Source organism: Grus americana, chromosome 3, assembly GCF_028858705.1.
Source record: "Grus americana isolate bGruAme1 chromosome 3, bGruAme1.mat, whole genome shotgun sequence".
Lineage (NCBI taxonomy): Eukaryota > Metazoa > Chordata > Aves > Gruiformes > Gruidae > Grus > Grus americana.
The window spans coordinates 73,049,248-73,063,975 of NC_072854.1; the positions used below are offsets into that span (position 1 = coordinate 73,049,248).

General features: G+C 34.8%; 1 protein-coding gene across 1 annotated transcript in view; it reads right to left on the reverse strand.

Moving 5' to 3' along the window:
- The window catches only part of ADGB (androglobin), a 119,726-nt gene that overhangs the window by 81,544 nt on the left and 23,454 nt on the right, over nt 1–14,728 (reverse strand). Inside the window, exons 4-9 of the mRNA XM_054821163.1 lie at nt 13,355–13,426; nt 11,909–12,097; nt 6,127–6,266; nt 4,787–4,873; nt 3,155–3,366; nt 1,441–1,569 (exon numbers count right to left, since the gene is read on the reverse strand). Of these exons, the coding sequence (XP_054677138.1) occupies nt 1,441–1,569; nt 3,155–3,366; nt 4,787–4,873; nt 6,127–6,266; nt 11,909–12,097; nt 13,355–13,426 (829 nt within the window). The remainder of the gene's footprint in view (nt 1–1,440; nt 1,570–3,154; nt 3,367–4,786; nt 4,874–6,126; nt 6,267–11,908; nt 12,098–13,354; nt 13,427–14,728) is intronic.

Consider the following 14,728-nt stretch of genomic DNA (forward strand, 5'->3'; position numbering starts at 1 on the left):
TTTGATAAAAGAGTTCTCTAATCATCATATTTGAGCCCTGAACTAATAATCTTTCTAAATACACCATAAACTGCACGTTAAATGGCAGAACAAAGATCAAAATGTCATGTGGTTCTTCAAACGGAAACACTGCCTGATGATTTTTAATGCTCTTTCATTCATTTTGCACAATTTCTAGAAATCATCGTTTGGATCCTTCTGCTTCTCCTTTGCTTTCTTTTCCCCATGCCGTGCTTGAGTACTGGGCATGTTTCTTACATTCATGTGAAATGCCTCATTTCCTATTCCACAACTACTGCCATTAAAGCAAAATATGTTCTGCAATACATTTTAAAATTTACTGCTGTTTAATTCCTTTACTAGTATATAAGGTAGGAATTGAAATTAATATGTTTGCTGATGTCAAACAGTAATATTAGTTTGTTATACATTAAAATTATTTAAATCACAAATTTTAATCAGAATTTAAACCAAGAAGCAGGAATCTGATTTATATAGTAAGTTTCATTCTTGTTATGCATTTTTACCTTGTAGTTTTTTCCCCAGAGATGCTCTACTTATTTTTACCTGTTGATTTGCAACTAGATAATATTCCAGTTAACAAATATGTTTCCTTCTGCTAGCCATAAGGAAATGCTACACGTATGCAAATATAAGGAACAACAAAAGCAAATGAGCTTAATGTACCTTTATGATGACTTTCTATATTTTGAGCTACTAAGCATGACATTTCTTATTAACTGATTAGTTGACAGATTGGTATTTAATTGTTGTTTGTTTAAACTATATTTTGGGGGTTTTTAACAAAATAATTACATTTAAATGCACAAAGCAAGAATTTACTCAATTTTTAAGCTATCATTAATGTATTAATAAAAAAAATATCATCAAAAAATACTTCCAAGATAAAGGAAACAAATTTATTAAACAATTAAATCATGGAGTGAATTCTAATGAATATTGCTGTCCACCCTAATCCCCTGCCCTTCAACAAAGAAGCATTCCTGCTTTTTCCAAACACAATTTGCTGAATAAAATAGATATTGAACACATAAGTTATTAGAGAGGAAGGTTTTTTTTTTTAATACAGAAAAACTGTTTACCACCAGAACAAATCTTGGTCCTACATGACTGGACAGCAACTTTGAAATATTCTGCATAGCTTTACTTTACCTTGGGGTAAAACCACGACAACATCAAACACAAATTACTGCAATACTGTTCTTAATATCAGTTATAGTATTTTAATAGTTTAAAATTACTTCAGTCTGTAATGCAGCCTGTAAAGAATTGCAATTTTTTAACAGCTTAGTATATTTAACCTCCCCCCAATTAAGTTTAAAAAAAAAAAAAAAACCAACAAAAACAACAAACCACAAAGTGCTTTGCTTTACACTTATCTCCTGTTTGCATTTTTACCTTCAAAAGAATAGGACTTACTTTCAGTTAAGGACTGAAGAGAATGTTGGGCTTCTGGCAATTTTGGTGAAGACTGAACTGCTAACTTGGTTTTTTCTTTTTCTCCTTCTCTGCTTTTCTTCTTTCCGATTTCTCTCTGCTCTGCTTTTTCTATTAATCAAAATAAAGATTAAATATTTTTATTTTTCAGATACTAACTTTCAGTCACAAAGTCTCATACTGTGTAAATGCTTTAATGACATTTTGGATAAATTTAAAACAAAAATTGATCACAAACTATTCCAGTCAGAAGAGTTGAGATACAATAAAGAACTAATGCCATTCAGTTTAAAAAAAAAATAATAAAAAAAAAATCCTTAAAACGTAAATACAGATTTATTGAGAAGGGGCCAGGCAGGCTTTAGTCCCACCTTCCATTTAGTGCACAAGTCTCATGTCCCTGCTATAACGTTTGGAATTCTTGTATTCCTGGCACGGTGTCAAACATTTTCCTCATGTCCCTGCTCCCATGCATCAGTAATTTCCAAAATAATCTAACATAGATGAGGCATAGGTTCCCAACAGCCATGGAAGAAGAAAGTCTACCACAGTCAGAACCTTCTTTCATGCTTTAGAACTTAGACTATAGGAAAATACATTTCTAATTCAAAAAAACCCCAAACATTAATAGAGCATCAGAACACAACTTGTAGCCTCAGAGTTGGAGATTACAGAGCTGTATTGTAACATAATCCTGCCCTGATTCTTAGCTAGTTCAGTTACTAATAAAATTTCTAAGTTTTAGGCAGGATTAAATTTACAAAGTTTTCTGGGAGTAAATTACAGCATCCTGTTGGATGAACGACAGTGCTACTCCCAGTGGCTGCTTCCCTGTGCATGTCAATTCCAAACTCTGAAATATCTACTCTGGTGGGTGGGTCATAAAATGATAGCAAAAATTCCTAAGAGAAGAGAATATCCCCTCAGCCAGGTCACTTCTAATATTTTTATAACACTGTTGACATTAGGACTAAGTATTTGGGATTCGAAGTGGGGAAGGCAGGGATTATTTTTTTTTTAATCTAAGAAGAAATAGAAATTTTAATATATGATTTGTACCTTCCAAAGACACTAGAAGTGTTGTGAAATTGCATCCATGCCTTCGAGTTAAAAACAGCAACGAAGAAAACTCAGGCTCTAATATAAACATGGAAGAATAATACACTGGAACAAATACGTTTCTAAACCTAATTTTTTTCATGTAAATGCTTAGCAGCTCTTGAAGAAAATTAATAACTCTACCTAGTAACATAAACAGAAAAGTTTCTACAAATAAAAATGCAGGTAGACATTAGAATGTACTTGTCAGAACCCTCTGTAGGTAATCATGCTTTGTAACATCCATTGTGAAATGTATAATTTATTGATGGTCGGAAGAGTGTTGCCTTTGGGGAAACTGTAACCTCTCTGGTTGTTACCCCTCTGCAAGGAACCAGTCTTTAGAGAAATGGGTGACACCAAGCTGAACAAATCTCTACCACAAAAGGAAGCTGTTTTCATAAGAGACCGGTACTGCTTCTAATGAGACCTATAGTTAAAACTTTTTTGAATTTACACCATTGCAGCATGTTCAGTGAAACAACAACAAACTCAGAGAGTTGCATGTGGCATAATAAAGACATATCAACTCGAAGCCAGAGGTTATGTTTATTTACGCTTGGCCTACAGAGATTTTAGACTACCTAAAATTACAGACCTTTGCCAATTTTATCAGCTTTCTCTGCTTTCTCAGGTTTATCTGATTGCTTATTCACAGATGAAGCTTCATTTTTTAACTCTGAGACCTTGGTCTCTTTAGGTTTTGTATCTGACTGAGGAATATCAAGGTCTGGAGTTTTCTTATTTGGCAACTTGAATTCTGGCACGATCTCTTTCAAAAAGCCCCAGACTTTGTCCAAGTATCCAGGCCTTTAAAAACAAACACATGTATATGTCAATGGTAATGATATTTACAATACAAAAAGAAAGTGTGATTTTCATTTAGACAACACTACATATACTGCAACTGACAGTCCAACTCTTAGAAAAGTTACCGGGTTATTTTAGTAAATAAAACACGCTTGCCTGATTTTGTGTATCAGCCAATTTGTCAAGAGACAAATTATGGACAGATCCATAAAGAAGGGATAACGGTTAGAGAAGCACATAAATAAAGCATCCTTTTAAAGCTTTTCAGTAGATAAAAGTTGCGGCAGGGAAACTTGCAGACCATTTTGCAACTACACTGTATAATAATTTGATTCTGGCTCTGTACGTGAAAAACCTTCTTAGAGATATTTCCAAACTAGGCTTCCCTAACTGTTTCAGCACAGGTAGTGCCATGCCTCTTCCACTGATTCCACCAGCTACAACAGCATTTAGATATGACATACTGCTCCACAGAAACTCAGTGATTCCAGAAATAATCAAAAACTGAATAAATTGTTCAGGGCCATGAATAAGTTTCATGCAAGTTAACTACATGCAACCTCTTAAAAGAAACCCAAAAACCCCCAACGATTGTACAATGACCCAAAGCCATCTTTTACTATTATTGCAAAGACTCTGTGGTATTCACATTTTCTTATTCCAGAATATAAAGTATTTGCAGCAAGTGCCAGATTCGTGAATACTAGTTTTACAATTGCAACAGCAAAAAATACCTACATAAACAAAATTTAGGTTACTTAGATTTCTAAGTCCATGGGCTACATACACACTACTGTAAGACATAAATATATCAAAAACCTAAATTGCAAGCACAGCTTCAGACATAAAAATTGCTGAAATAAGGGCTAAAATAGCCTTTGACTGAACTTATTTAATACTGAAGTACTGCTATAAATAAACAATTATACCTAAATAAATTATATGTAAACCAAAACTGTTTGTTATTTATGCATTAGAATGTATACATCAAAAGGTGAAAAAGTGTAATTAAAAAAAAAGTCTAGATATTTAGACCCTGTATTCTATAGTACATTCAGATCTGAAGTTATTATTATTACTTGCAGACATTTTCTATCTGTATACTAGATGAAACATAGATTTCTCTAACCTTGTTTTCACCACAGTGTTTAATATTACTTAAAAATAAATTAATTTTATAAAGAATAGGCATCAGCTTAACATGATAAATAGCTTTATAAGCAACTGCATGACCTACAAAGAAAAACTCAATAAAATTGCATTCCTTGAAGGCACATTTCTCAAGTGCCAGAAGTAAAAAACGTACACTTCCCAAAATTGATGCTGAAGGACTTTTAAAGCTTAGCTTTATTTTTCATAATGCTTTATAGAATTAAATATTAAACAACTAATACGTAAATTGTTTAATAGAAGAACTTACTGGAGAGGAATAACTTCTGGTATCCAGCCAGTTAGTGTATGTAGAACTGTAAATTCCTCCAGCTCTCTTGTTCCACTTTCACATGTACTGTAAGACAAAAGCAGACATTGTACAGAATTGTAAGTAAACTCTGTAGCCTACATTGCTTTCTGTAGGAGCAAGACCATACACAAACAGAATGGCTTGCTGAAAAATGAGTCATTATTTGCAATTTTAGTTTTCCAATCCACTGCTGACTACTAGCATACAAAGTCAAATTTGCTTTTATGCCTTTACCTCAGGCCTATTATTTTAGTGTTCCCTCCAGTGCAACAGCATAGTTTCAACACTGTTAGCAAGCATACTATGTATACTTGCACAAAGTACAGCCTTTTTTTGGAGGGTTGGAGATGTGAGTTTGTAATCCCTCACACTAGAAGGGGGATATGAATCTAGAACTTCCATTTCCCACGCAGCTGCTCTAACTCCCAGGTAACTATGCACAAGTTGGCTGTATTTCCAGTGCACCACATTCCACTTTTTCAAATTGATACAGTCCTCTACTCTCTGGAGAGATTTCTGTCTGTAGATCCTGACAAGACCAAGGCTAAAGATGCCAGCACTTGGCCACGACTAACCCTTGCGCTCTGGAGAAACATGCTGCCGTATTTCAAACACATTCCTGCAAACAGTTTCCTAATGGGCAGCTGTAGGCAACTCACTGGCCTGTATTTTAGATCACTCTTCCAACAAACATAAACTGATATGACCAGAACAGGGAAACTTAACTATCCAGATCAATTTTTTGAATTATTTTCTGAAGCTTAGTCCTTTAAACACTTGGTCTTCATTGCTCATCTCATAGGAATCTGTGGCTGTAGCTATCAATCATTTGCACCATGGGCCACCTGCTACTTTCCAGGTCAGTTTTAGGGAAGTAAGTGGATCATGATACAGCCCACAACAGCAGAACTACAGCAAAAGCACCAAAAGTAGCTTACAATACCCTATTTTCAATACTGGTTAAAACTTCTTGGACATTTCCATTTGGCAGAAAACAAAATATGAAGCTTTTTAGGAATAATACCAAACAGATAAAGCAAATAGGGAGAGCACTCCAGTTTCTTTGCAAAGTTTTTTGTGCACAACTGTACAAACACACATCTAAAAAGGAAACACTGCATCTTCCATAGCTACAGGGGTCCTTGCTTTACTGATTTACTGTGTCTTCTGTCAAAAAAGTGTATATTTGTCATTACAAAATTTTTAGCAAAATATATTTCCCATTTATACTAAAACAGCTTTTTGCAAATTCCATGTGACTTCACAAAACAAACCAAAAGTGAGCTGACTAAACATACCTAGTATTTGCCAGCTTAATGATAGCTTTGGAAAGCAACATTGGCCAAAGCTCAATTTGACAAGTTGTAGCTGGTAGTAACAAATTATCCTCTTCATTGAAAGGCATAGTGTCATCCACAGTGATCTTCCTCCAGCATCCCTGTGATATAGGGAGGGGGAGTAAAGAAGAAAGAAAATACTGAGTTTGTGGGCTGGAAGCAGAACATATAGGTAAGAGAACTTTTAATGCTTTCCCAAGAACCGGATTCTACTGTAATTTGATTTACATTACAGATGGTGTTAAAAGAAGTTCTTATATAATATCCGATAAGCATGGAAACAGTATTCATAGCATTTTATTACTGCTCTTATTTATTTCAGAAATTAATCTAATTGCAGTTATTTCCAAATATATTTCCTCTCATATGTGTAGTCCATCATGTGCATGCATTCATTGCTGTTTCTTCAGCTGCCATGACACATGCCTGAGAAACAGTAATGATTAAAAAAAGACTAAGATATCAGTTTTGCAAATGTCTCTTTAAGGTCTTAGTCTGGAAAATACTTGTGATATAAGCAGTCCCCTTGCTTCCCAAGAGTTACCTGGGAATGCTGGCTGCAGCAGTTAGTGCCCTGGAAAGCTTTAAGATTGTGTCTTATAAAACACTATAGGACAACACAAAATGACCAAATATAAAAAATATCCACATTTCTAGGATAGGAAACAAACAGGTAAGACAAGATACTGATGTCTCCAATACCAGATATTTCATTAGTAAATTGAGTTAGTATCCCACAAAATAATCTTGCCTACCTTTCTCAAAAAATGTCTCTGTCCTAGTGACTATGACACAATGAGAGGGAGAAGGGGAGAGAGGGAGAAAGAGGGAAGGAAGGAAGGAAGGAAGGAAGGAAGGAAGGAAGGAAGGAAGGAAGGAAGGAAGGAAGGAAGGAAGGAAGGAAGGAAGGAAGATGTGGGGCAGAAGGTTTATGGATATAAAAAGAAATTCATAGGTGAGAAAAAGTGGAAATAAAGAAATAAATTCAATAAAACTCAGGAATGCAAAGTCGAAGTAAGATGTGAGGTAGAACTGAAAGAATATTGTGCCAATTATGTGAAAAATGATTATCCACAGGTTTGATCTGGTGGACAACAATTCCCTCAGGACTCAATAGAGAATTTTACTGAAAGCAGTTCACTATTCCTCCATTGTGCTTTCTCTCCTTTTTCATTTAATTTTCCACTTTCTCCTGTGAAATCTGTTTCTCCTCTTCTATCTGTGCTGATTTTTGTCTTTTCTCATTTGCACATTTTCATTAATCTTCCACCATTTGACCCTCTTTTTTTGCCCTGTTTTTCTTTCTGTGAAATACAGTTGTACAACCAGAGGAAAACAAATAAACCCAAAGGCCAACAACAAAACAAAACCAAAACAAAAGTGACAAAGAAACTAAAACTCCCTGATAACTCATAGATGTTTTAAAATGCAGTCTTTCATCACATGAATACACAACCTCTGCAGCATTAAATTCACACACAGAATAATGTCTTCTGCTGAGGAACCTGTGCAACATCATTTCTGCCTCCTCAAACTCATGTAACTCTTATTTCCTGTATGAATATAGGTTATTCCGTATGTGGAGGCAGTAGTAAGGGATGAGGAAAGCACAAGCATGTTAATCAGCTAAGCACTCTCCCTTACAGCAAAGTTAAGAGATTCTTCCAGTTTTAACTGCTTTTCTATTTCTTCCTCAGTGCTGGCTAGCTGACATGTATCAAGAGCAATCTGCATGAAATTGCCTTTTAAAATATCATATCTGATTTATATTGTATTAGAACTGTAAGTTTCTCTTAATGCAAATACATGGTGTAGGTTTATTTAAAAATAAAATTAATATCATATGCTCAGGGTTTTATTTCTTCTGAAGACACACGTATCAAACTGCAACGTGCATAAGTGTGGCCATTCAAAAGCTCTCCCCAGCTTTGTTTGCATTTATGTTCATTCCAAAAGATTAGTGGATTTATAAACAATTTAGTAGGGTGATAGAGAAGTAAAATAAATCTCTCCTTACTTTTATTCACAGGAAGTTTTTATACTATAACCACTAGAGTAATGGTTTCCAGCATAGAAATAGAATATGAGCAATTTCCCAAGGATCATGGAAGTGTTTGCGTAATTATTTTGTATTTGTAACTGTAGAGGTTTCTGAAAGAACTCTACGCTGAGGTGTTTCTAAGTGACATGCTGCATGCAACTGTGAGGCTCTCTCCACACCTCCAACACAAAACTTGACCAGCTTACTCATCTGAGGCACTGACCTGCTGCTGCCCTTCTCCAGGAGCATCATTTGCTGCATTTGTGACGCAAGTTTCTTCACTTTAAGGTTCTAAAAACATTCTGAGATGGGAAAGTTTGTGCCCTCTCTTTTTGTAGAGCAACACTAATTATCTCAAATAATGGTAAACTAGAGACTTGCCATGAGGACCATTAGGAAAACAAAATTTCTTCACTCCTCAACAAATTATATAAATATTTTCTTCCTCTCCTCTGGTACATTTTTCTGTCTCCTATTGTTATGCATTTAAGAGTGTTGTCCTTGAGTATTCTGACCTGCACTCTTACATTCCATCTTCCAAATCCTTCCATTAGCTGCACCAGTGTTTTTCACAAACACAGCTCTCACAAAACCTCTTTCTGCCCATTCTTATCCTTATTGTTACTCTCTCTTTTGACTGCCTCCTATTGGCCGATAACATCTCAAGAAACCTCTGATTTTTATTTTTATTTTTTTTACCATGGGTTAAAACAAAAAAAAAACCCTCCAGGTTGTTCTTTCCTGATTCTCCTCTTCTCCTCCTGCATTTTCTTCAGTCTTTGGTAGTTCCTTTTTACTGAGGGGTTTTTCCCATGCATATGTATTAATAACATATTCTCCCAGAAAGCAAAATGAGCAATTTTATATTTTTTTTAATTACCTCATTGCATATTAAGGATACGAAGTAATGCTGAATATACCATTTCCCTCAAAAATTCTTTTAATATTTAATTGCTTTTTCTTCTAATTAATTAGGCCATATTTTTGATTGAATTATCTAAAGTAAAATTCTAGCTAGTGGACCTTTTTGTATCTCACTAAGAAGTTCTCCCCTAGGATTACCTTTTTTTCCATTTGTAACTAACTATGTGCAATGCCTTTGTAACCCCTATTAAGCTGGAAGACGCCCAAGTTAAACACATGATAGTCTAAAGTCTAAATGATGCTGAAACTTTGGAAAAGAATCCAGGTGTCACCCTTTGGGTTTTGGTCCCATGACATAAATTTTTGCAGAGCAGTCAAAGCTGTAGTCATAGAACTTGTCTTGCGGAAACTGGGAGGTTTAGTTCTTACAGCTGAGAAGGGAAGAATATTCAGTTCTTCCACTCCTTGATAAGTGCTTTAACCATCACATTTTATGCAAAAGGAGAGGTGGCAGCCATCTGATAAAAGATATGAGCTCTCTAACTTTTCATGCACTCTCACAGAAGAACCTAGTGCTTGGTATCTACATAGACAGATGTACCCAATACAAAGCCCTAAGTCAGCTGCTTAGTCTCTAGGAAAACTCTCAGAAACTCTGAATGTTTATTTGACTAATTCTGATAGCTCCTCATTCAGCATGTGACACAACTTTATCACCCTTGGGAAAAAACCCACACCTACCCCCACTGACAATAACAGACCCCTTCACTGCCTGAATTCATCTACTTAAATTCTGCTGCTGGAGAGAGTTGGTGTGTTGATGCCTAAAGCAGGTACCTCAGGTAGGTACTCTGGATATGTCCATAGCTTACCTGGATCTAGTCCTATGAAAATGTTTCATTTGAGAAGCTGAAGCATCTAAACCTGCTTTGTTAGAGATGCTTATGTTTGTTCAATTCACTGTGTGCCAAGGAACAGATATATCTCTTTCAACCTTCCAATGCACAGAAGAAATATTTATTGAAAACTACTGTTTATGTGTTTATTATCAGTAACTTGTCATAGCCTGTTTTTAAATATTGTATATCAATACTATTAGCAACTTAAATTTCATTAGAACCTTTGGCCTGTATAATCAGCTGTCTGCATTGTCTTAGCTGTTCACTTGTATTCATGAGCACCGATTTTCACTTCTTTTTAAAAAAGCTTTTACACATTCTTTTTTAGGTATAACTTTTTCTGCTTCCATGAATTCTACCTTTTAGAAGTCCAATGGGATAACTTTGAGTTTTCATTAACACTTCCAATTTTATTTTTCCAACTGACTGTGTGAAAAATATGTTCAAGTTTGGGCAACTGGAAGTTTAATAGGGTCAATTATATGTCTTACTGTTTTGAGACATATTCTGTTTGCAAAAGACAAATGTAACTAGAATAACCCTAACATAGGCAACTTCTAACTTTTAGGTCAGTGATTATTTCTTTGTTTATTAAGTTGATGGTAAAATATGTTAAGAAGTTATTGTGTGTTATCTTTAGAAACTCCATTGGATGTTTTGGTTTTACCAGTACATCTTCAGTAACTGGTCCACACACTGGAAGTCTTTAATCACCTTTCAATACAACTGGATACAAATAGCTCTGTAAAGTCAGCCAACTAACTGAGTTACTTAATAAAAAACATTCTCAATCCTAATACACCAGTGGTATGGGCCACTTGTCTGACTCTACTAAATATTTGCATCAAACCTCCATATTCTATCATTCACTACACAGGAACAGAAATATTTTGCATATTATCTCAAAACAATTAATGCATGCACACCAAAAAAAAAATCAGCAGATGAAACTAAGACTGAAATAAAAATAGAGTAGAAGTTATGGAATGAGAATTTAAATAATTCAGTATATAGTGCAGTGCAAACCTCACAATCAGTCTTCATATTTTTCTGTCAACAATGAAACATACCTTCTTATTTAGTAAAAGCCAATTAACACCAAGAATTCGAGTGGTAAAAAGGAATTTCCATTACCGTAGCACCCACATATGTTGCTTAGTATCATCATAATATTTTGAGACACAGAGTAAAAAAAAAAGAACAAACCAAAATATCAACAAGTACTTTCATTAAACAAAAAGATGTAAGAAAAAAAAAAAAAGAAAGAAAATTTCTGTAAATGTGCCAAATCAAAACCAGTTTACATTGGACTATAAGAGGACACATAATTTAGAAATCAAACCCTGTAAAAATAGGATGTCAAATATCACATGCAGCTCAAAGAAACTACAAATGGTTAAAATTAATCGCTTCTTAAAACATTATTTTAACCACTCACTATATGATACAGAATGAACCAATTTTCTGTCAAATGTATTGAAATTGTGCTTTGGGCTAAGGAATGACATTGAAACTGCTGTCTGACACAAAAATGTCACAAGTATCAGAAAAGTTATTTCAATAGATAGTTTGAACATATGCAACATTGGCAACTGGCATTATTAGATCCTCTTTCTGCAATGTAATAAACAAATGAACTCAAGTGTAATATCTTGTTGCAGTGCCCAGAGGGAAAAAAAACTCCTAGCAATCAGCAAAATTCTACATAATTTATGAAAAAACAATATTGTCTTAAGTAATAACTCTGTTTTATCAAGTTCTAAGTTGTACAAAAATCACAGGAACTGTAAAAGGCATTTTTATTAACATGTATCAACAATTCGTCAACAATTCTACCCCTACGAATTCATATCTTTGCAATAATAATAAATGCCCTAACCATTAAAATTTGCCATGCTAGCTGCATAATATTTATATATTGCTGGAAGGAATTACTCACCATCCAATAAAGTTTCACTACATATTTTCCATAGCTATTGTACAGTGGCATGTGTCCCTTGGTAGCTTTACATAAGGCATAGATGTGTTCCCATGGTTTCCAAAAAAGTGTGGATGTTCCATTAGTTAAGGCGTTTTCATTATGTATCTTCCAGACTGCACAAATTTCACTTACAATCCATCTTATCAGCTGAAAAAATAGAAAAATAGAAAAAAAACCAAAAAACTTCAAATTACACCTTCTAGAAAAATGAAATCAAGTTATATAATGATCAAATAATTAAAAAGATCCTGTTTTAAATGAAGTAGTGACATAAAAGTATAGCTATGGTTTCATGCAAAAATTAATTTCACTGGTACAAGGTTTCTTAAAATCCTCATAATATCTATCTACAATAACACGAAACTTCATGAAACTCAGTAAAGATGCAATATAAATTATGCTGTTCATCATTTACCAAAGAAAAATGAGTACATATGATTTCAAAATAAATTATGTTACAGGACTTGTGAACTGTCACTTGTTTAATTGCTTATTAGTAGATATAGTATGGTTTTAATACTTATTTGTACTCTGTAAAAACAATCCTAAATCATTAAAAGTATTTAATAATTTTTAAAATTTAAAATAGAAGCTTTAACTAATCATACTTTAGTGCATGTGTTTTTCTAACATGCAGATTTCTGATGTATGTTATAGTTTCACAAGTATTACCAGACTGTTACAGTGATTTATATAATCAAGAATGAGAATAAGCTTATACTACAAGACATTTGCCCTAAAATTAATTAGTGGTTCTGTGGACAGCAAAATTTATATCATCTGATTCTGGTAGCTTCTTCGCATACTTTCTGTGGTGGTGAATTTTGAATTTGTATTGAATCACTGAATGGAATAGAAATTACCAAGTAATATTATATGCAGCAAGGCACCCAGAAGCCTTAGTTCTATCTGCTTTATATTTTCCCCTGATCTGTAGAAATTCAGTAAACTTTTATTCAACACTGGAGAGAAGGAAAAGACTGGCTGGGTGACAGAGATTAGCACATACATGCAAGCACACTAAGAACATGACTTCAGGAAAGCTTGAATAAAAAAATATAAATCCTTTCTAATATAGCTTTTACTTGCTTTTATCTTTAGAGAATATTATCCAGTAATAATCTTTGCAGTTCATTGGCTGTATACTTTAAAAAAAACAACCAAACATGTTTGGAAAATCTCTTACCATCATCAATTTAATTTTTAAAATGCTAAAAAAGGTAAACACTAATTGTACAAATCTAAATGATTTCTTGCCGGTTTATTCCCATCATTCTTTTTTCACTTAAAACATTCATCACAACTTATTTCTTCATGGTAGACATTTGGAGTGAAATCCAAAAGGAGTTAAAAAGAATGAAAGAAAATATTTTTTTAAAGGGATATTAATGTATTTTTACCTACCTCACTACAAAATATATGCTCATTTGCTGAAAAAAGGTCAAATGAGGTTTCATTTTTGACAACCACAGGAATCTAGGAGAAAGCAAATTAGTTAAGAATATAGCTAAATTATGTGGGAAAAAATTAAATGAACAGTAATATTTAACAGTAGTGACATACAAATGTTAGACATTTGGCAAACATTCATTAGACATTTGCAAACGAAAGGCCATCAGTTTGCTAATCTTGTAGTTGCTTTGGTATTTCTTAATAAAATTGTCTTAAAATGTAGATATTCAGAATTTTAAAAAAATCATTATTTTTACCAGGAGATTTAAAGAGTACCAAACGAAATAATTAGATCAGTAAATTGAGATTCCCTCAATTTATTCATAATGTTTGCAGTTCTGCATTTAAATCATGACTTATTTGGCAGAATCCCATGGGTTAGGGCTCTAGAAGGTAGGGGGGGTCCAAGAGAGCTGGTCAATATTCAAGCACCACTTCCTTCAAGCTCAGGATAGGTGCATCCCTATGAGTAAGAAATCAAGCAAAGGAGGCAGGAGACCTGCATGGATAAGTAAGGAGCTTCTGGAAAAACTCCAAGAGAAGAAGGAAGTTTAAGGAATGTGGAAAAAGAGACTGACCACTTGGGAGGAATATAGGAATGTTGTCAGAGTATGGAGGGATGCAACGAGGAAGGTGTCCTAGTTCTGGCTAGGATAGAGTTAATTTTCACCAGGAGCCAGGACAGGTGAGCCAAGCTGGCCAGGGGGCTATTCCACACCATGTGACATCATGGTCACTGACTAGACCCCTTTTATGGTAAGCATGATGATTAACTCTATCCTAGCCCAAACCAGGACAGAAGGCTAAGGCCCACTTGGAATTAAATCTGGCAAGGGATGTCAAGGACATCAAGAAGGGCTTTTTCAAGTACATCAGTAGCAAAAGGAAGACTAGGGAAATGAATGTGGGCCTGCCTCTGAATGAGGTGGGTGCCCTGGTGATGGAGAATACAGAGAAGGTGGAGTTAATGAATGCCGCCTTTGCTTCAGTCTTTACTGCTATGGCCAGCCCTCAGGAATCCCAGGCCCTGGAGGTAAGAGAGAAAGTCTGGAGACTTTCCTTTGGTTGAGCAGGATCAGGTTAGAGATCATTTAGGCAAACTCCACACCCACAAATCAATGGGCCCTGATGGGATGCACCTACGAGTGCTCAAGGAGCAGGCAGATGTTATTGCCAAGCCACTCTCCATCATCTTTGAAAGCTCATGAAGAACAGGAGAGGTGCCTGAGGATGGAGGAATGCCAATGTCACTCTGGTCTTCAGAAAGGGCAAGGAGGACAACCCAGGAAACTACAGGACAGTCACCCTCACCCTCACTGGCATCCT